This window comes from Podarcis melisellensis (genome assembly GCF_964234715.1).
Source record: "Podarcis melisellensis genome assembly, chromosome: 9".
Taxonomy (NCBI): Eukaryota; Metazoa; Chordata; class Lepidosauria; order Squamata; family Lacertidae; genus Podarcis; species Podarcis melisellensis.
In genome coordinates this window covers 9424459-9446990 of record NC_138541.1, presented here as the reverse complement: position 1 = coordinate 9446990, position 22532 = coordinate 9424459, and the positions used below count along the sequence as shown (strand labels likewise).

The 22532-nt window shown below is 44.8% G+C and overlaps 1 protein-coding gene across 3 annotated transcripts in view; it reads left to right on the top strand.

Moving 5' to 3' along the window:
• The first annotated feature begins 287 nt into the window (after window positions 1-287).
• Window positions 288-22532, top strand: part of SLC4A4 (solute carrier family 4 member 4) — a 187948-nt gene continuing 165703 nt past the window's right edge. The window contains exon 1 of one of the 3 annotated variants that reach the window (XM_081924839.1): window positions 288-445. In XM_081924839.1, the coding sequence (XP_081780965.1) occupies window positions 414-445 (32 nt within the window). In that variant the 5' untranslated portion in view covers window positions 288-413. The remainder of the gene's footprint in view (window positions 446-22532) is intronic. The other 2 variants (XM_081924837.1, XM_081924840.1) reach the window with 2 other exon arrangements.

The window sequence follows — 22532 nt, the reverse complement described above, 5'->3', positions numbered from 1 at the left end:
GGCGCGCGCGCTCCCCGGCTCGCCCCCTGACGTGAGGCGAGGCGAGCGGGCAGGCAGGCAAGGGGGCACGACGCGCCCGCCTTCCAGGGAGCCGCTGAGGGAGCGGAGACCCACGCGCTGCCTTTCTCCTTCCTGGAGGGGACGGACACGCGGACTGACTGACTGACTGGGCTCCGCGTCCAAGTTGAGGCGACTTTTTCTTTCTTTCCCTTCCCTTCTCCGGCGCCGGGCTGCGCTGGGTGGCGCTGCCGGAGCTTCTGGGGCTGCGCCGAAGCCGCTCGCCGCTCTCCGGCGTGTGAGGAGGGAAGGACTCCCGAGGAGGACGACGCGGGGCGCGCGCAGCTCCCGGCTCGCCTCGAAGGCTTCTGCTGCTGCTGCTGCTGCTGCTCCGGCAGTCCTGATTGGCCGCCGCGATGGAGGAGAGACGCAAAGGGGACCCCCGGAGGTAAGGAAGGCGACGGGGGTGGGCCGAGGAGGGGAGTGGCCGCCCTCTCGTTCCCGCTCGCTTTCCTTCCCGCAAACAGCTCACCTGCTCCCACCTGACGCGTTTCTTCTCGCGTTCTCACAACCGCCCCGCCAGGTAGGCTAAGGCTGGGAGCGAGATTCGTGCTTGGAAGGGAGGCGATTTTGGAAGCAGGGCTCCCCCAAATCCATTCTAAGGACTACATGAAAATAGTTTGGGGGAGTGCTTTTTTTTTTTTTAAGGTGCTGATAGACATCATGAAGTTGTTGTAGCAAGTGCCACACTTTTAACATTTTTTTTTTGGGGGGGGGAGAAGGTACTGCATACTCTTGAAACCCCCCCCCCCCAGAAAAAAGTACTTTGCTCGGGACAGGACTTCTTCACAGTTTGCTAGACTTGGAGAAGAAAAGTAATTTAAAAAAAACATTTCCTTGTACTTATTTATTTATAGCCTGGATTAAAATAAAGCAAAGCTTTTTGCTCGGGTCTGCTGACAAGGTTTAAATAATTGACAGGCACAAAGTGGGGATAAGACGGCAGACAATTTTTTTGTAGAATGATATTGGTGGTGGTGGAAATGGGAACATAGGAAGGACTGTAAAAATGTATGCTGCAGAGCATGTGCAAAGTGCACCCCCCACGTCACATCTAACTTCCATATATTGGGAAGTGACCACAATGGGGGTAGTTGATTAAAAGTGCAAGATTTAGAGGTATGAGGGGTTTTTGTTTGGGCAGGAGGGGCGATAGCTTAAGTTCTGACATAAGGTTCTGGAAGGGGTGTTGTGCGTTCAGACTTGCCCGAAAGTTGTGCATATTGACCCGCTCTTCTTGCTTACAATCAGGTGTGATCATGGTTACTTAGTTGAGAAAGGCAAGCACTTTGCACATGCTCCGACAAACTCTCTTGTGAGCCTGAACCTGGGCATGGAAAGCCATGTATGCACATAGCTAAGGTTTGGTGAGTTCTGGCTAAAATGAAACTCTGCAGGGAGCCAAACCTGACCTGAGAGGTCTGGGCAAAGTAGTGGGAATGCAGAGAACCGCAGGAGTTGTTTAGGGACTGCATAAAATTATCTATCGATGGACTGCAAGGTAGGGGTGATAAGTGTCAGGGAGAATTTCAGCGCTGGTTGTCCACAAAGAGAGTAGCAGGGCTTAGTGGTTTGGGATATAAGTTGTAGGGTTACCGAAGAGAGGCTAGGTGTTTGGGGGTGTGGGCTGGTGGAGAAAGATTGGCAAGGGAAGTAGTTTGGAAAGCAATGCTGGAGTTTGGGTTTCAAGGGCTGCTTGCTTGGAGGCAAGAGAGAGAGTGAGTTGCTGGATATGCAAGGATAGTTTGCCCAGAGGGATATGTTTAGGGTGAGCTAGACAATCAGGATTGGCTGAGACAGGGAAAGGGAATTATTTCTCGCTCTTGTGGGAAGGAAGCTGGGAGATATAATTTGCATAGTGGAAGAGAGTGATAGAGTAGCATTGAGGTTTATATCAAGACAACCAATGGGGATCTGTGGGAGGATTAGAGTTTTTTCCCTGCTTCAGGTGGCCAGCAGATGGAGTGTGTTTTTGATAGAGGTCTCTTGTGATATAGGAACACTAGATGTGGGAAATAGTAGGAGTCAGGTCAGAGGGACTGCAAAGGGAGTCAACTATCGGTGTTGGAATCTGAGCACAGCTGGGGTGGAGCAGAGGGCTTTGGGGCAGCGAAGGAATGGGGCATATTTATTTTATAGCCCCATCCCTTACTGTCTCGTAAGCAAAATGGAAGTCCTTTTCCGCCACAGAATTAAAAATCTAAACTAGCAAGTTGTGGAGGTCGGGGGGCACAGATATGCCAAGGGAATATTTGGAGATGAGGTTTTGGGGTTGAAGGCATTGTTTATAAGCCCAGGTTGACTGCGTACTGAAAGTTGAGGAGCGAGTTACATGTTTCAAAGAGTTGTGTGTCCCCTTGCCTGTGCAAATTGTTATTTAAAAAACAAACAAACATGAAAAGCAGCCTCTGGATACTGCTGTCTTGAATGGGACAGTAGCAGGCAGAAGAAACCATTTAAATCTTTTCCCTCCTGCCATTTACCCCTTCAAAATCACCTCTCCCAGCTGCTTTTTTCCATGGCGCGGGGAGAAAGTTGAGGACTTTGGTCTTTTTCATTTGTAGGGGGAAATCCACTTATGGAGTGTGCACAGAAATGGCTTAAGGGGTGGGGGGAAGGCTAAACAGCCTTCCCACCAAGGTTGCAGCAGGGTCCGCATTCAAAACACACAACTGTGCGTAACCCATGGCTTTGACTTCTATGGTTTGGGGATATCAATGGCAAGTTGGATGGAGTTGTGTTACTCCCATGTGGAGCAGCTGAGGAAGGAGGCAGTGGGAAGCGATGAGGGAGGAAAATTGGGCAGTGGGCTTGGAGGTTTTTGCTTTGTGAGATGGGGATATATATTTGAGGCTTTGGGAAGAGGCGCTTTAAGAGCTGGTAGCGACTTAGCTATCGACCGGCGTACTTATTTGCCAGAACTACCACCATCTATTGCTGCTAGTAGAGCCTTGTAAATCAAGTCCGCAAACATAACTAGCTTATAATTCCACCCACCCCCTAGCCTGCTGGCGATAGGCATACAAAATGAAGAAAATAAAGCATTTTTATACTGCGTGCAGAAGGACGGATTTCTCTATCCCTCCTCTGCCAGTCCGATCACTCTCCTGTGTGCGCAATTCATTCTCTCCTGTTTCAACCAGGCTAATGCTTATTTTAAAGGCTCCACTCAGCGAAAAGCATGGATAAAATGTATTTCTGGAACTCTGCCCTGCCTGTAGTAATTACCTTCTTCCCTGCCCATTTCCTCCAGTTTTCACCACTGTGGCACATCAAGGTTTCTGTTGGGAATTTGCAAGGTTTGGGCTTAAACAGAGGAAAGAGCAGAAGGGTTAGACACATGTTTGTGGTCTGTAAGCACTGGGCACCAAGCTCAGTCCCTCTTGAAGGGACAGAAGTGTGCTGTGTTGACACTGGTATTGGCCGGGCAAAGAAATGGGGGGGCACTAGGTCAGGCCATGGTGCTAGGCAAGAGAGTTGCCTAGGGAGGTACTGTAATTCCCCACACACTCTCCACATTTTATGCCATTTTTTTGCATATTTTTGCAAAAATGCAGGGTGCGACCATTATGTGAAGCAAAAAATTATAATTACTAAACAGTCTTTGCATGTTAACGTATCACTGTACAGTTTAGCTGTCGTGGGAAGATGCAAGTCGTGCCTTGCCTATGGCAGCTTTGCTTGCCCGCTCCCTTTGTGCCTACGGAAATGTGGTATACTGGCAATGCGCAAGAGATAAATGCGTATCCATAGGCTACTGGTGAATACATTGCTGCTCCATTAAGGTAGTGAGACAAATGGAATTATACTAGCGTGATTATGCGATGAAAGGTAATTAACCCAATTTTGGGACTGAGAAAACAGAGTGTGACAATTATGTGGTGGCGATGATTATGTGGTGAAATACAATAGTGTGTGAATCTTGCCCATGCATCTTGTGGAGAAATGTGCAGGAGAAAAAAGACACATTCCACTGCGTCATTTCTGATGCTCTGAACCAGTCTTCTCCAACCTTCTTCAGATGTTTGGAGCTTTCAGTTTCCATCACCCCCAGACAGCTCAAGGTGTAGGGAAAAGGCGACACTAAATGCTTTTTTGTACCAGTGTTTAATTGCAGCCTGATCTGTCAAGTAAGAAAGGTGATGATGATCTTGCCAAGGGCTGATCTCGCTCTTAACGCAAAACAACTGTTCTCCAGTTCTGATTTTTAAAGTGCATCCTAGTAACCTTGGTGGGATGAGAAACAGAGAGGTTTTCATGGCCCACTTCTAGAAATAACTCATGCAAACCAGACACTCCCTCATGTAGTACCTGTCTGCAAGAAAGTGATAGCTAGTATATATTTGTTTATTCAGAGGTTTGATTGTGCAGAAATAGCACAATCTTAGGACCTTCTTTGTGTGCTTCCTTGTGAGAGAGGCTTGGAAGGCTCGGAGGCAGGGCCTTTTCGATTGTGGCTCCTCCTGTGCATGTGAAATGCTCCCTCAAGTGACGTCTGACTGGTGCTGACACTAACATCTTTTTGGCACACGGTTAGGACATTCCTTTTCTCCTGGGTGACGTTTGATCCAGCCGAGTCAAAAGTTCTACTCTGGATTGCTGATAAGTCATTCCCTGCTCACTCCCCTTGCCAAGGCTTTATATATTGATTCAGTTGTTTACATTTTTGATAGATGTTGCTTTTAAACTTGAGTGTTAAGTGCCTAGAGGCCAGCACAACAACAATAATAAATAATAAAACAGATATGCCTCTCAACTCGTTTTTCTTTTGTATGGGTTTTGCTTCTCCCCTTTTACTCAGTCTTCATCAGCCCCAGCCTGAGTCTCAGGGCCTGTGCATCTATAGAAAGAGCACATTTTTTTGCAGTGTGCATATTTTGCCAGTTTGGATGGCTGTAGAAACTATTGCATTCAATTTGTGTGTGTATGTGTACCCTCCTGGATCTGAAATACAAAATTCACATGGTTTTCCCTGCACTGTTCAAAATGTTGAGCCTTCTTCAGTTCAGGTGGCTTAGTCTTGTTGAAAGGTGGTATGGAACCTACACCAGCTCCTCTCTTCACCTGCTTAATATTGCATTCCCAGTTCAGTCTAGCATTGCGTTTTCATTTAGAAAACGAACAACAGTGGATAAACACAAAAGCATTGTTTAAGGACTTGGTGTTGATTAAATCGGATGCAGTGGCATCGGCTCCCCATTTCTAGAAAGACGTGTTTCTATAAGGCATGTAATATCCAAACAATCTTACACTGTGCTAAGAGGAAATATTGCATGGCCACACTATAGTAGAATTAACTTCTTGCACATCCTTCCCTTTGCTTTCTTGAAATAAACTTCCTGCTAATCCTGGTGTTCTCTGTTCCCTCTTTTTTTGGCCTGCTAAACTTGGTGTCTTAGCATCCTTTTGTTCTCTGTACAACCCACCCCCCTTTAGATCACTATAATGTTGTAATAAGCCTGCCTTTTGTTTGCAGTCTTCTCCCCCTCCTTTCCTTGCTTCGCTTTTCACTGGTTATGTGTCCGCTAGGAGACAGGATATGTGAGTGAATCTCCATTGCACATAATGTTTCTTGGAAGTGGGGTGAAAACTTCTCCTTTTCAAATTGTGTTAGGGATTAGGTAAGCCTTTAGCTTTGCATCTCTTGCTTTCATCACTGTACAGTTTGTGGCACAGCTTATTCAACTTGAGTAACCTGTGTTTGCTTATTAATACTTGCAACTGCTCTTGATCTATAATCTTATCGGGCATCTTGCACTTTGCTCTTTCCTGTTCTCGTGTGGCCTGGTATAATTTGATTGAATATAGATTGCGTTCCTCTGCTATATAGGCTAATCTACACAAAGCCCCCCCCCTCCCCGAAATCTGTCGCACTATTAGTGTGACCAAGAGACGGAACCTAAAATTTGGCCCCTATCCAAGTGCCCAGCTTTACTTTCTCCCATATAAGTCAACGTGGAAAAGCAAAGCCCTGCACAGGGGGAGGATATTGGATGGGGTGGGAAGAACTGCTGCCGCCCTCATACGGTACTGTACAACTCACATATTGGCAGAGCTCCTTTGGGGTTCCACAGAGGCACTTGACTTTACTCTTTGGGTTCTTGCAATGTACAAACTTCCCTCCATTCATATCTGCATTTGATGGGTGTTTTGCTAGGCCATTCAGAATTCCTGTGAACTGCGTTGGAATAGAAGGGTGGATGAGGGGACCTAATGAAACATTTTTAACAGGGGGCAGAGCAATGAATGCTGTACATGTGGCCCATTCTCTCTTCTCGCTGCTTACTGGGTGGCCCCCTGGGGGAGAAGCAGTCGAGTACCGTATTTTTCGCTCTATAACACGCACCCGACCATAACACGAACATAGTTTTTAGAGGAGGAAAATCCGTAGGCATGCCACCCGTAGGCATTCCCTCCGTAACACGCACAGACATTTCCCCTTACTTTCTAGGAGGAAATAAGTGAGTGTTATGGTGCAAAAAAGACGGTACCTTCCTCACTCAAACACACATTCCATATGAAGGCCTTTATGTGTGGATGACATCCGATTCATTTCACTCTTCCCCATAAAGCAGCAGGTGGAGCATGTGGGTGAGGCTTATGCATGTACAGAAAGCAGGTGTTTCTGTTCCAAGCTGTATTCATGACCACCAGCGCTGTTTCTCTTCTGCTGCTGTTCAGTTTCCACCAAATACTACATTACAGTGGTACCTCTGGTTAAGAACTTAGTTCGTTCCAGAGGTCTGCTCTTAACCTGAAACTGTTCTTAACCTGAAGCACCACTTTAGCTAATGGAGCCTCCTGCTGCTGCTTCCGCGCCGCCGGAGCATGATTTCTGTTCTCATCCTGAAGCAAAGTTCTTAACCCGAGGTACTATTTCTGGGTTAGCGGAGTCTGTAACCTGAAGCGTCTGTAACCCGAGGTACCGTTGTATTTGTCTTGTTGTCTGCTGTTTAACATAGGTTACATAACATATGTAATTATTTATGTAAGTTGCATTCATCTCGGCGTAAAGGAAACATTGAAACAATGTAAAGAAAGTAATTAATAACATTCATTTGCAGATTTTAAAACGGCAACAATGTTAACGGATACCAATAGTCTGTGCTTGTCTGATTTGAGTTCCCAACCGTACACAAACTGCAACAATTTCTGCTCCCTTTTCCATTTTCGCCACAATTTTCTTTGGCTTCCCATTGCAAGTATGTTATTAGGGGCTGATGCCCAAGTTTGTTTTGCAAGCCAACCCCTCCACCTGCCGCCTCGGTCACTTGCCCTGCCTGTCTCCAGTGTTTCCCTCCCCCTGGAGCATACACATCTGTCACCAGCACGACAACGGACTAGAACAAATATAGCATAGAGAGACATGCACTGCGCATAATGGGGAGTGGAGAGGAAGAGGCAACATGCCTGAGGCCAGCTTCCGATTTGCAAACTATTTAAGTAAAAATTTCCAGAGGGGGTAGTAGCCATGTTTGTCTCTTGCAGCAAAACCAGCCAGAGTCGTGTTATACCTAAAACACTAACAAATTTATTATGTCATAGGCTCTTTCCTGGACGGAAGCCCAGTTTTTCAGACGCCTCTTTAAGGTGCCACAGGACTCTTTGATTATTTAATGCACATAGCCTGCTGTATAGCCTGCAGTGAACCATGGGAAAGCAATACCACCTTTTGGGTGCTGGGTGTTCTGTTCCTTCAGTATTTAAGAAATCACAAGGATACATAGGGCTTATTACATGTCAAGCCACTATTTCTCATCGCTACTATTGGTATCGCCGTAGAACTTTGGCTGCAAAGCATCCACACAGTGCTGTAGAACAGCAGAAGAGGCTGCAAGACTTTCAGGTGGAGACAAACACACCTAGCATATCATTGCCATTGTAGGCTGGCCCTGCAGAAGGGCTTAGGCTTACATGTGCTTTTGATAATGGGTGATGCAGTTTGGTTTCGCATGTTCAGGACAGAGGTGTAGGAAGGTTAGGTGGTACCCAGTGTGGAAAATTTCTAGTCACCCCCCCATTGATTTATTTTTTTTTTGCCGGCAAAAATGGTTTTACATTATTTCATATTCTCTTACAAAGGAATAATAATAAGTAATAATAATAAACTTTTATTTATATCCTGCCCTCCCCGGCCGAAGTTGGACTCAGGGCGGCTAACATCAGATGCATAACACTGATATAAAATCAAACAGCAATTAAATTACCTCCTAAAAACATGTCAAAATCAAATTAAAGTCTACTTAGATGGCTTTCTGCAGGGTTAGGGTTGGGAACAGTAAGTGCTCCACTGAATTGAAATTTCAGCCTTCACGACATAGGAAAATGGCCAAGTAAACAGCTATTTTCGTGGAGGAGGGTCAATATATTAACTGATATGCATGAAATTTCATATATAGCTATATAATCCCTAGTGTAGTAAGATAAGACCTTTGGAGCAAGCATTTTTTTTTAAAAAAAGGTTTTTATGATCCGCCATAGTAGGGCAGTAATTGTTCCTTGATAATTTGTCACCCCCTCCATGATGGAACATGGGGAACCCCCCCTTCCTACACCCCTGGGTCAGGACCCAGCTAGGGAATGAATGTCCCTGCAAGTCGTGTTGCTGTCAGATCCTGTCAGCATTCCATTCAACTGATAAGTTTGGACATTTATTATTTTTAATTTTTGCTAGTGCACGACAGATATCAAGATTTAAGTATCCAATGTTATCAGTAGAATATCCCCACTTGCTGATTTTGCATAATCTGAAAAGGGGCCTGTACGATTTAACATGCTATTATTGAATATAAACCTGGTTATCCCCCCCCCCACTCCCTAATTCCCCGTTGTCCAGTCTCCTTTGGTGTCGTGTTTTCATTGCTTACGGGTGTAGGTGTTCACAACAGAATCACAACGAACAGTGCAGTGAGGGAAGTGAAAGGTCAGTTTGGATGGGAGAAAAATGAAATTCACATATGGTGTACTGAAGGTACTTCCGGGAGAAGCTATTAGGTAGTTGGGATGACTGGGATGTTAGAAGCAAAGAGGTCAGGAATTTTAAGGAACAGGGAGGGTGAAAAGCAGCACTGTAGTCTGAGAAGCAGGAATTTGAGAGAAAGGTAGAGGGAAAAAAGTAGTAACAGGAAAAGGCAGGGGTTTGGGGTGGGAGGAAACCTCACATAGGACCTGGGGCCAGGAAAGTTTGTATTGTTTCAGCGGTGGAGCTGGCAAGCAGAGCTGAGATGGAAAAGAGTAAGAAGTGGTCTGGAAGTCAGGGGTGCTGTGAACGAAGCACACATCTAAGCAGGTAGCAGTGGGAAAACGAGTTGGTGGAGGCAGCAGATGCCTGAGAAACAAAAGAGCTGAAGGCACACAGAGTGGAGAAAATTAGAGGCTGAGGAAGTGAAGAGCCTTCATTCTCGACATGCATTTTGGTAAGCTAGTGGCTTTGCTGCGCAGGTCAAACTTATAGAGAACATGGTGAGACAACTTACTTTAAGACCATTATTTGCTTGTAAAGTATGTTGTTCTTGAGCTTACCTGGCTGTTAGTGAGGGCGCTAGAACCTAATTGGATAAAGTTTTGTTGCAACAGCTGCAAGTCAGGCTGATTCCCCAGGAACAGTTCTTGCTTTCACATTTGAATAGCTTCATCGATAACGGAAGTATGGCTAGTTGCTGCGAATCGACTGGTGCAAATTAATATCTGTTAACACCTCGGGGGTCTGGTAATACCTGATGCTAGGCAGCTTCGAAAAGCCAATTTAAGAAGACAAAATTATTTCTTTCTTTTGAAGAGGGAGAAGAAGTCTGCCGAATACCAAACGTTCTGCTCAGTAGGGAATAAATATTCCTATCAAGTATCTGGTTCATTTAACGAGGAGTTAATGAGGATAAATGGATGCACCAGGCCTTGGTAATTGCTACCATCTCCATTTCTCTTTAAGTGCTTCCTAATGCTTGCATTGTTCGAAAGAATGTGTAAATATTGACAAGAAATTAACGGTTTGCTTGGTTAAAGCAACAGCTCCTGTGTCTGACCATCTGTTGCTATTAAGACAGCCAGATGTCAGCGTGTGCAGAAATAAAGAAATGGATTGGCTTATCCAGCATTCGGCCAGTTTTTGTTTATGGAAGTCCAGTATCCAGGAACACAGTTAGAACATAGCACCGTGGCCTGTAGACTCTACACCTTCTCAGTTTTCAGCTTAATGAGATTATCGTGTTGCTGATAGCTCATACTGTACAATTGAGAGAGGAGAGGCAAAAGCTCCTTTTCAATATGCTCCTTCTGTTCTCTGACGTAAAATACGGCAAAACTGGCACGCGATTGGCGCAGGAACTTTCTCTTCACAACGCTTTAAGCCACTTCTAACTAGAAATACAGGAAATCTCTTTTTATGGTGGTGTTGGGGGAAGAAACTTTCCTCATAAGTTCCTGGAGGCTTCCTGTCCCAGCATAGTAAATTTGGTTATTCAAACTGCTAAACCAGTATTGATAAGGTCAGGTCGTCCCCCGCTCCTGTGTGGTGTAGTGTTCAGCCTGATGGCTCTGTGAGCAGCGCAATATAGGAGATTTAGCGTGTGTGTACAGAGGGCTTTTAAAACCATTCAGCACATATTTGGCCCTTTCGTAAGCTTCTGTGCCTGAAGTTTCTTGGGGAGATTTCATTGGTAACCAGGTCCTATGGGAAAGGATTACAGCTATTTTCGGAGTTATGAATATTCCTTTTAGTATGGTTTCTTGGAAATTTGTTTCCCCATAGCCTGCTTATTACAATTGTGTTTGAAGATCTGGCAATGTGCAACTTTGGTGCAGAAGAGGCAGTAGTACGAGGGGTGAGGAACCTCAGGGCCAGGGGCTGAATGTGGTGCTCGTGTCAGGAGCTAGCCAGCAATAAATCACACAGTGTAAGTTGGAGTTGACCCTTTATTAGCAAAGACACTATCAGCACAAGAATGTCAGGTCTAATGAGCATAGCAACTCATCACTGGTAGGTCTTGCCCCCATGAAGCAGTTGCTGAGATGAAAGGTGTCTGCCTCCCCAAAGATGCCTAATTCCCCTCCTCTACAGCCCCCCCAGCAATTCGAGACTGTGCCTATGTGAAGCCAACCTCTCCTCCACCCTTTTCATGCCGCTCTTGGTTCTGGGAGACCAGGAGGGATGGGAGCTTGTCATAGCAGCTTGTCACACCTGTGACTCTTCACCAGCCAGACTCATCTCTGCCTCTTGACCTCTCTCCTCTCAGACCTTCTGCCTCTGATTCTGGACTTCTCTCTGCCACAGACTCCCCCAGCTCACCAAGCCCTGTTACCTCTTCAGCTTCTGATACCTTCTTATCCCGGTCTTCTCCCTCTGACCACTCGTCATTGTCCCACCACCACTCCCAGGGTTCTGAACCTTCTTCCCTTGGTGGTTCCTCAGCTAGCTCCTCCCACCATTCCTTTGCGTCCAACCAGTCCATGACACCCCCAGGCCTCTCTGTCTGGCCTTTGGGACTCTCCCCAGGTCACACGGCCACGCCAACCACACTTGATTTCCCCAGGTCACATCCCTTAGTGACCTTGATTTGCACTCTCCTTTCGTGTCTTTGCCAGACTGGAATGTGTGCTTGAATTTTATATTCCTCCTTGCTCCTGTTGCCCAAACCACCTCTAGTATTCAGTCCTAGTAAGTTGCCCATTAGGGAATCTTGCCCCCGGGTGGAAAAACATTCCTCACCCCTGTGGTAGGAGCAACCTGATTTCTTCAGTTTTACTCCCAAGTTGAATATCCACCTCACAGTTTATGGAGAAGGTTTGTGACCTATTCTTCTCCCTGATAGAGTTACTTTTCCATGAATGTGGGGATTTTTTTTTCTTAAATGGGAGAACTCAGACAAACTTTCTTCCCTACCTGCTCCCAGGTATGGCATTGTCCAGACAGTCTGTTGTCTAGGGCTGGGTGATATCTGACTTCCAACATGTTGATATATCAGCAGCTAAACATCACGATATATCGATATTTCACTATGTCTGGAATGAGGATGGAGCTATGTAGAGGCATTGGCTGGTTTCATGGTTTCCCCCGCATTGTGGTTTTTGCATAACACCCACCCACCCTGATTTATGATATCATTGACAGGCCAAACATTAAAATGATATCATGATATGGACTTCAAACCATTTTTGGACGATATATCGGCCTATCTCCCAGCCCTATGATATATCTATGCATGCATTAAAAAAAAGATTTATATACATATACTTTATGGATACCAGGGCAGGGTGCAGAGCAAAAAATAAAAACAACCAATAGATACTAAGATACTCCATCAACCAAATGAAACAGCTAAAAGCCACAGAGCAGGTGGAACCATTACGCTGCATTTCACATTTGGCCTGGCCCTTAATCTGTAATATAAATCATAGAATCATAGAGTTGGAAGAGACCACAAGGGCCATCGAGTCCAACCCCCCTGCCAAGCAGGACACACCATGCTGGTCCTGATCCAGCTAAACTCCGTTGTTTCTTTTAAGCCCTATTGCATTAATGGAGATTATGTATGTTGTGACTGTCTTAAGTCCTGTTCAGTTCTATGAGGCTTAAGCCCCACTGACTCTAGATGGATTTGAGTCACAGGTACTGTACTATGCCTTTTGCAAGACGCCTGTGTTTTGTTGTATTAGCTACTCGAGCTTGAATGAATTCATTATTCGTGGTGAATCGGGGCGGGATAGTGATTAGCAGGGCTGTTTGATTCCTTGCAGGGGCTTATACGCCTGTCTTCTGGAGTGTCTCACATAGGGATGTGGAATATGATGGCATGTTGCTGTGTGAAGCACAATAAAAAAACAAGGTGTCTGTGGTTCGTACTAAGTGATTTATGTCCTAGCACTCTGCTGAACTTGCCCCCTTACAGTAGCCTCCTTTTTATCAGCTGTTCCAAACTCTCTGTGAACCTGTAAGGAGGTGAGTTGGATTACCTGTATGGCTGGCACCTGCCTCTGAAACCTGTGACCTACCAAGCCAAACATAGCTCGCAGGTATATCAGGCCCACCTTGGGCCTCATAACTGTCCTGTTTTTTTTGCCGCATGCCTGCTAAAACAGGCAGAGCTTTGAGTGCCTGGAAAATAACAATTCGAAGCTTGCAGGCAACTGCACTGTAATGGTATTTTGAGGGAGAGGTTTGCAAATGTGATAAAAGCACTACGGTTGGTATTAGAGCAGGATGTACGGCTCTGGTGGAGCATTGTTCTTCCTAAATCAACAAATAACTGAAAAGAAAACTGGAAAGGGACAGAAGGAAAAGCCGGTATAAAACCTGTCTTTCTACTCTGTGACAAGTGTAGAGATTTAAACAAGTGATTCAGAGGCACACAATTGCAGGGAGGAAAAAGCATGCATCTATTCTGCATTTAGTTTCAGTGTCAAGCTCCTCAAGGACTAATAAACTCGCTACACCACGTCCGTTTCCAAACTTCTGTAAGTGGTCAGATTTCTTTACTATTCTTGCACAGAGTTTAATGTTACAACGTGTTGTGTAAATAAACTGGGAAAGACCTGGAGCAACTTTCTTATTCTATATTCCTCTCAATGAGTATTGCCTATTATGTAAATCTGTATTCTGCACCTGCACTCCTAAGCCTTTGTTGTTGGTTCAGCTTCCACATGTCTTGCCCAAATTAAGCTAGAATATTATGCAGTTGCAGATGTGACTCATTTGCAGGTGTGTCAAGTACCATCCTGAAAGTTTGTAACTTTCATTTTATCACCTTTGTTTTTAAAAAGCAAGAGTTCTCCTCTCAGTTATATGTAATGTTTCTGTAGCTTTCTTCTTCGGGGACTGCATTGAATTTTTTTTGGGGGGGGTCGGGTCAAGGCAAGGGGGTTCAGAGGGGGGACATTCCACAAAACTCTTCTCTACTTTTACCCTTCGGTGCTTTCAAATGCTGCTGACCTCTATGTGTGTCTCTGTTGTGGTATTATTTTATTGTATGTTTTAATTGTGGGGTGTTTAAAGGTTTGTGCAACTGGTTTTTATATTTTGTACGCCGCTTAGAATCCAGTTTTGGCATTAAATCAATAGAGATAATACAATTGGTATTATCTCTATATAAATAAATAGAGATAATACAATTGGTGCCATCTAAGTAACAACACGGGAGGCGGGTGGCGCTGTGGGTAAAACCTCAGTGCCTAGGGCTTGCCAATTGCATGGTCGGCGGTTCGAATCCCCGCGGCGGGGTGAGCTCCCGTCTTTCGGTCCCAGCTCCTGCCCACCTAGCAGTTCAAATGCACCCTTAAGTGCAAGTAGATAAATAGGTACCGCTTTATAGCGGGAAGGTAAACAGCGTTTCCGTGTGCTGCGCTGGTGCCAGCTCACCAGAGCAGCTTTGTCATGCTGGCCACGTGACCCGGAAGTGTCTGCAGACAGCGCTGGCCCCCGGCCTCTTAAGTGAGATGGGCGCACAACCCTAGAGTCGGACACGACTGGCCCGTACAGGCAGGGGTACCTTTACCTTAAGTAACAACACAGCAGTTAACTGCTTCCTGAGACAATCACAGGTAGTCATGGGCATATAAGCAGCATGATGCTGTCCCATCATGACTTAATGAGTTGACTATGTCATGTTATGAAGCCAGATCTGAGTAAGGGAAGTACTCCTTGTTATTGCTGTGAATGAGTGAACCTTTTTATTTTTTATTTTTTTTATAAATATTTATTAAGGTTTTTTAATAAGAAAATACAATAATAATGAACATTATTGCTTTGTTTTAACAAGGTTTCATAATATTCTTGAGCTTCCTCACGCCTCCCGCTCCCATTTGCATCTTTAATAATTTTTGTCAAGCAAATTATTATCTTATTTCCAAATCTATGACCACATGCTTAAATATCAATTCTTAATCTATTTTAATGATGGCCAATTATTTATAACCAAGCATCCTTCTTAACATTCCACTAAATCACAATGTTTCTGCAGGTAAGTCTTGAATTTCTTCCAATCTTCTTCAATCCTTTCTTCTCCCAGGTCTCGGATTCTGCCAGTCATCTCCGCCAGTTGCATATAGTCCATCAGTTGCATCTGCCATTCTTCCAGTGTGGGTAGATCTTGAGTTTTCCAGTTCTTAGCAAGTAGTATCCTTGCTGCTGTTGTTGCATACATGAAAAATGTTCTATCTTTCTTTAGCACCTTCTGGTCTACAATGCCCAGAAGAAAGGCCTCTGGTTTCTTGGTAAAGGTATACTTAAACACCTTTTTCAACTCGTTATATATCATTTCCCAGAAGGCCTTCACTTTAGGGCAAGTCCACCAGAGGTGAAAGAATGTTCCTTCATTTTCTTTACATTTCCAACATTTGTTATCAGACGAATGGTATATTTTGGCAAGTTTAACTGGGGTCATGTACCATCTGTATATCATTTTCATTACATTTTCTTTCAAAGCATTACATGCAGTGAAATTCAACCCAGTGGTCCACAACCTTTCCCAGTCCTCAAACATAATGTTATGCCCAATGTCCTGTGCCCATTTTATCATAGCCGACTTAACCATTTCGTCTTGTGTATTCCATTTCAGCAGCAAGTTATACATTCTTGAAAGTACCTTAGTCTTAGGTTCTAACAGCTCTGTCTCCAACTTCGATTTCTCCACCTGGAATCCTAGCTTTTTATGAATGAGTGAACCTTTTTAGACACTGTATCTTGCGCATGGCAAGAGAGAATGACATGTGTTGTTTTGTAACGAGACAGAATCTGTTTCCAGAAGTCAATTTTGTGTGTGCATGACCTGAACAAATACATAGAACTGTGTGCTTGAACTGTGCCAATATACAACCTTTACTCTACTGTTTACCTCTTGTCCATCTGATGGAAATTGCAGCTGGTTTTTGTGTGTGCTGCATGAGCAGAAATGGATGGACTTTCTTGCAGTTTTCTACATCCTTGCATATAATCCTGAAGCAGGTCCGTCCATCCTAGCCCCAAGGGAGTTCAGGGTCCTCTCCATAGTGCAGTTAGAAATGAAGCTAAAATACTCTGAAGGCAGCTCGCTTCATTGATTATAATCTCTGGGATTTCCTGGCCTCAGCATTCTGATGTGAGCAGAAACTTTCTGATCAAGGTTAACGGCTTTTATCATATCTGGCTATCAGGCTAATGTTGGCTCAGCGCAGTTGAACCTTACACCTAATTCCAGGTACCTTGGTCTGGCCTTGGTCTCAGAAGTTGATAGCTAGAGGGGAGGATCCACGGGTGGTGTTCAACTACTCAGAGTAGTCCCATTGAAATAAATGAACATGACTTGGTTAGGTTGATTAATTTAAATAGGTTTGCTCTGAGTAAAACCTAGCTGATTTGCACCCCATGTTACACTTTGTACATAGTATGTGTGCACATTTCATCATCAGGCCCCACTGAAAATGAATGGGGAGCAGCACAATGGCATACACACCACGTAGGCTTATAGGTTGGCTGTTTCAGTATCATCACTACCATATCATAGATGCTATTCAGTTTCACATATTTTAAAATAGCCCAATTCCCAACATTCTGGGCAATATCTTTTTCTGGCCTGGCCAGGTGTTTGGAAGGAAGTGAGGGGACACCTGGGTTCTCTGACTCCCAAACTCACCTGCCCTGTCTGTGACAACCCCACACATAAACACAGGGTCCTTGGGTTGAGGACTGTGCCAGGGGTGGGGAACCTCTGACCTTCCAGATGTTGCTGGACTACAGCTTCCATAATCCTTGACCTTTGGTCATGATGGGGAGTTAGGAGTCCAACATCTGGAAGTCCACAGAGTCCCCACCCTATGCACACAGGGTGCAGTCAAATGGTACAGTGATGATGGATGAGCAGTGTTAGAAAATCAGAAATACGACCTACGGGCCAAATAGCTCCTTAAGTCAGGGTTACAGTTGCCAAAATGGAATGTCTAGTTGCCATTTTGGGGCCACATGTATTTTTCAATATGCGTTTTTGGTTCCTGAAATTTGTTCTGATTCTACAGATAAAGTATCATGGATAGAATTCTACAGGATGTCTTGCCGGTGTGTGAAAACAGCCAAGATTCATGGATCCCTGGGCACGCACCTCCAGATGGTGGAGGCTTCAGGCACCATCCTGGCTCCTGGGCATGTTCAGTTGGTCACAAGTGGCCAATAGCCAGGTGCAAAATGTGCCTGGCGGTTTTCAAATGCTGGTGACGGCTGAGGAAGGACAGTGATTGAGGTTGCAGTCTTCCTAGGGAGCGAATCCTTTTGAATGTGGTGGGACATGCTTCTGAATAAACATGCTCAGGATGACCCTGTAAAAGGCACACTTTAATACCCAGATGTGTGAGAGAAAAGCTTGAAAGACGAAGAATGGTAGTATTGTGCATGTATTCTCAATAGGAATTTTTCAAGCGAGTGCTATTTGGGACTGTAGGTGTTGTGTGCCTTTTTGGAAACTTGAGTGGCTTCACCCCAAATATTGTTGCTTTGAACGAACTCTTATACAAGCCTAACAGAATTCGGTGGGACATTCAAACCAGGGCAACTCTTTAGAGCCTATTGTGGATACTGAAAGTTCAGCCTTGTAACAGCTAGAATTTGCGAAGCTTGCTTCTGATAATGTGCAGAGCGCACTTTGATCACTACCTAGTAACCCCTTGCTCCAGTATGGGATTACAACTAGTACAGTCATACCTTGGGTTACAAACGCTTCAGCTTGTGCGCTTTTGGGTTGCGCACCGTGCCGAACCCGGAAGTACTGGAACGGGTTACTTCCGGGTTTCAGTGCTCACACATGCGCAGAAGCGATAAATCACACTTCGCGCATGCGCACCAAATTGCGACCCACGCGTGTGCAGATGCGCCGCTGCAGGTTGTGAATGTGCCTCCTGCATGGATCACATTTGCAACCCGAGCGTCCACTGTACTCTCAAATGACAGGGTTTGTTAGTCTCCTGGAAACGCCAAATTCTATTGTGCTTTTAGAAATTATTTATTGCTGAACTTTGCATATGACATTTGTAGAGTAAACAGGCTGCCTTTTGCATGGAATATCCTGCGTTATATAGCAGCAATAAATCTGTTGCCATATTGATGATGCTTGTGAGACAAATAATGGTTGAAAACAACAAGACAGAATGAAAAAATGGGTATACTGTATGTGATAGGATATTTAATGTAACGTTATTTGGTATATAGTAATTCTGGTGGAAATTTATGGAACTGCATTAAAATGGATGGGATCGAAAGAGGCAAAATCTGCAGGATTCACAAATCAATGTTGTGATTGAATTAAGGTTGTGGGAACATGAATGTGTTTCAGTGTTTGATGTACTGTGAGTAAAGTGACACAAGTCTGTGAATATTTCGGCTTTCTGTGGGCTGTTCATTTGGAATCGCTGAAAACTTCTACTTTTGAGTTTGTACTTTTGCTTCAGGTGATGTTCAGAAGGCCTGGTGGAAGACAAAAGACAAAAACTGCATTGAGGTTTTCTTAAAATCGAGCGGCATATAAATTTAATGAAACAAACAAAAGCTGAAATCCGTAACTTTACAAGATAAGGGAGTAAAACTCACCAAAGTAAATTGAGTTTATTTCTAAAATAGGAATGTTTTGGAATTGTTATTATTTATTAAATTCGTATACCACCCTTCACCCGTAGATCTCTGGGCAATTCAATTCACAACATAGGAATGAGCTTCAACTCTTCAAACCACACTATATTGTTTGCTGGATGAAACTGAGGGCAGTGCCAAAGCTTGTAAGGGACAGGTTGCATCTCAGTGTGGCAGAGTCAAAAGTTTTGCATGTGTGTTTTGCCTGCAGGTTCAGACACGGACAACTTCAGCTGAAGAGGCACCTTTGACCCTTTCTTGAGACTTTGGCTTTTCCTTTATTGAGACTCTGGAAAGCCACTGCCAGACAGAGTAAGCAATACTGGTCTAGGTGGACAGATAGGAACCTCATAAGAGCCTGCTGGATTAGGCCAATGGCCAATCTAGTCCAGCATCCTGTTCTCACAGTGGCCAAAAGATGACTGTGGGAAAGTGTGTTCTCTCTGCCAAGGAAAGCTGGATTTCACAACTTGTACTAGTCATACACATTTGCATACAGTTCTTTAGTTTGCATAGTTCGCAATAAATGGGATTGGCTTTTTGATATTTCAGTTATGAAAGTATACATTTTAATCTGTTTTATTGTGCCTGTTAACCGTGTCATTTAACTACAAATGTTTTTATCTTAATGCTTGTGTCATTGGGTTTTCGTTTACTTGTAAAGCACTTAGAAGCCCATTTGGGCTTTCGTAAGTCGCTTTGAGTTCATTTTAAAAAATAAAATAAAAAGAGTGACTCATTAAAAATGTGTAAGTTAATAATGTTAACAACAATAATTTAGTTACAGGTAGATAGCCGTGTTGGTCTGCCGTAGTCAGGGTGGGGGGGAATTCCTTCCAGTAGTGCTACTGGAAGGAATTTTTGAATTTTGTTTCAGCAATAATTTAGTCTGCTTCTGCTAATCATAGTGAGGGGCAAGGAGATATGGAGATAATAGAATTTCCTCTTCTTGGTGTCTGAAAGTTGTTCTGAGCATCATTCTGGAGAGTTATCAGACATGTCCCCACAGATTTTCAAACATTCATCAACCATAAAGATAATAAACTTGCTTAAAAGTTTGAATTCTACAGTTGGTGCCATATTTGATGGCTTTTCCTTACTTGCTTGGAAATGGAGAATTGAAACAATTTGGTTTTAATTTTAGAAGGTCTGAAAACTTTGCTTTAACTTGTGAAATACAAGCCAGGATTAAACTGAGAGCTGTTTTCTTCTGACCATGCATGGTTGAGGCTGATGGGTGAGTTGAAGTCCAGAACATTTGGAGGGCACCAAGTTGTAGAAGGACCCATTCTGTATGAGCTCAGAAGCAATTAACAGAAAGATGCAGTAGATCTGCCTGCATCTTTTTCCATTCTGCCTTTCAGCTTGAAATCCTGACTGTATTTCAATTAACCCCGCAGCTCAGGGTCTCCTGAGGGCAGCTTTATTTATATTGTCTCTACTACATTGCGGCTATATTTATTTATATAGTGTCTCAGGATCTGCTTCGGGTGCATTGCAGAATGGTTAAAAACAGCTCAGGTTAAGAGTACCTGTGTTTGCAGGTCAGAGGAGAGGTTGCTCATAGTTTCTCTGCCTCAAGTGAAGTTGCATTCTGGAGTTATAATTTTGTCATCCCAAATAGCCCCCTACTTACTGCCTCTCCCACTAACTTCCCATGACTGGTATATTTAAAGAACGTTTATCACTAGTTCTTATCTTTTAAGGCAATATTTCCTGGTGGCCTGCTGCTGTTACGCATCTTCATTTGAAAGCATGCTGCGTCACGCAATGTGTGCTCATGAAATGCCTGCCAATTTGCTTTGAAAGAAGCAGCAGATCATTACAGGTAGTAGCACTTGGATGAATGGACCTTCTCTGCAAGTTGGGGGTGAGGAATGGCAGACTGTGTCAAGAAGAAGAGTTTGGATTTGATAACCCGCTTTATCACTACCCTCAGGAGTCTCAGAGTGGCTAACATTCTCCTTTCCCTTCCTCCCCCACAACAAACACTCTGTGAGGTGAGTGGGGCTGAGAGACTTCAGAGAAGTGTGACTGGTCCAAGGTCACCCAGCAGCTGCATGTGGAGGAGCGGAGACGCGAACCCGGTTCCCCAGATTACGAGTCTACCGCTCTTAACCACTACACCACACTGGTTCTCAAGGCACCACAGTGGGGTTTTTTTTTTTGGGGGGGGGTAAAGATGCCTTTGCTGGAACTGTAGTCTCTTAATGTGCACCAATTTCCCCATAAATTTCCAGCTCATAACGCCTTAATGGCACATGCCTATTGGATCTGAGAGAGCAAGAAGAGGCTGTCGCAACTAGCTCTTCTGTTTACTGTGCTGCTGCAGAATCTCTGAAAGCAATCTTGTAGTTCTGTCCTTGCTTGGCTGCCTAGGCTGAGATAAAAATTGCCTGCGGATGATGGATGGGGAAGTTCAGTGGTAGCACATCTGCTTTGCAGGCAGGTTCAGCAATGGGGAAGAAGATTCCTGCTTGAGGTCCTGAGGAACCACTGCCTGTCGGTGTATATGCAGTCTGGAGAAAGATGGAACAGTGGGTCTGATTCACATGGTCTCTACTGTTGCTGCTCATGAGCATAGGACAGGGATAGGCAAACTAAGGCCCGGGGGCCAGATCTGGCCCAATTGCCTTCTAAATCCGGCCATCAGCGTGTTTTTACATGAGTAGAATGTGTCCTTTATTTAAAATGCACCTCTGGATTATTTGCGGGGCCTGCCTTGTGTTTTTACATGAGTAGAATGTGTGCTTTTATTTAAAATACATCTCTGGGTTATTTGTGGGGCATAGGAATTCGTTCATATTTTTCCCCCACAAAAAAATATAGTCTGGCCCCCCACAAGGTCTGAGGGACAGTGGACCTGGCATAGGCTGTTGCTCTCTGCTATGTCTTCATGAGGGTTATCAATGGCTGCCACCCAAGTCTGCTACTTTCTGCTAGAGGAGGTTGCCGGGAACTGCGGAAAGGGCACGTGCTCTTATTGCCGGGTCCTGTTTATGGGTTTCCCACAGGCATCTAGTTGGCTGGTGTGAGAACAGGATAGATGCTCCATTAGCTTGATCCAGTAGGCTCTCCTTATATTCTTACATTTCCTGGGAAAGTGCAATGAGTTACGGTAGCTTGTGATATCATTTTTCCCTTGTAAGAACCCTGGGAAATCTATGGCCCTCTCATCATTCCTGACCGTTGGTCCATGTTGGAGAATCACATGTTTTCCACCTGAGGGGGGCAGAGAGAGACAAAGCGGAGGTGTGCTAAAAGACTGTTAGTAGCCATAGTGCGGGATGTGGGTGGTGCTGTGGGTTAAACCACAGAGCCTAGGGCTTGCCGATCAGAAGGTTGGTGGTTCGAATCCCCACAACAGGGTGAGCTCCCATTGCTTGGTCCCAGCTCCTGCCAACCTAGCAGTTCGAAAGCACACCAAAAATTTCAAGTAGATAAATAGGTACCACTAATAGGTGGGAAGGTAAACGGCGTTTTCGTGCGCTGCTCTGATTTGCCAGAAGCAGCTTAGTCATGCTGACCACATGACCCGGAAGCTGTCTGCGAACAAACGCTGGCTCCCTCAGCCAGTAAAGCGAGATGAGCGCTGCAACCCCAGAGTCGTCCGCGACTGGACCTAACGGTCAGCGGTCCCTTTACCTTTAGCCATAGTGCTTTGCTGTGTTCAAGGCCGGCCTGACCGTGAGGCAGATCGAAGCAACCGCCTCAGGTGGTGGAATCCTGTGGGGCAGAGCCTGAGACAGTGACTTCTGGCAAGATAATTGCTGCTCAGGATCTTGCCAGAAGCTGCCATGGCACAACCATGGTAAGCATGGGGGGGGTGGCACCTTCCTGTCTCACCCCCTGAGGCGAAATGGGACAGGCCGCCCCTGTCCCCAGGTGAGGAAGT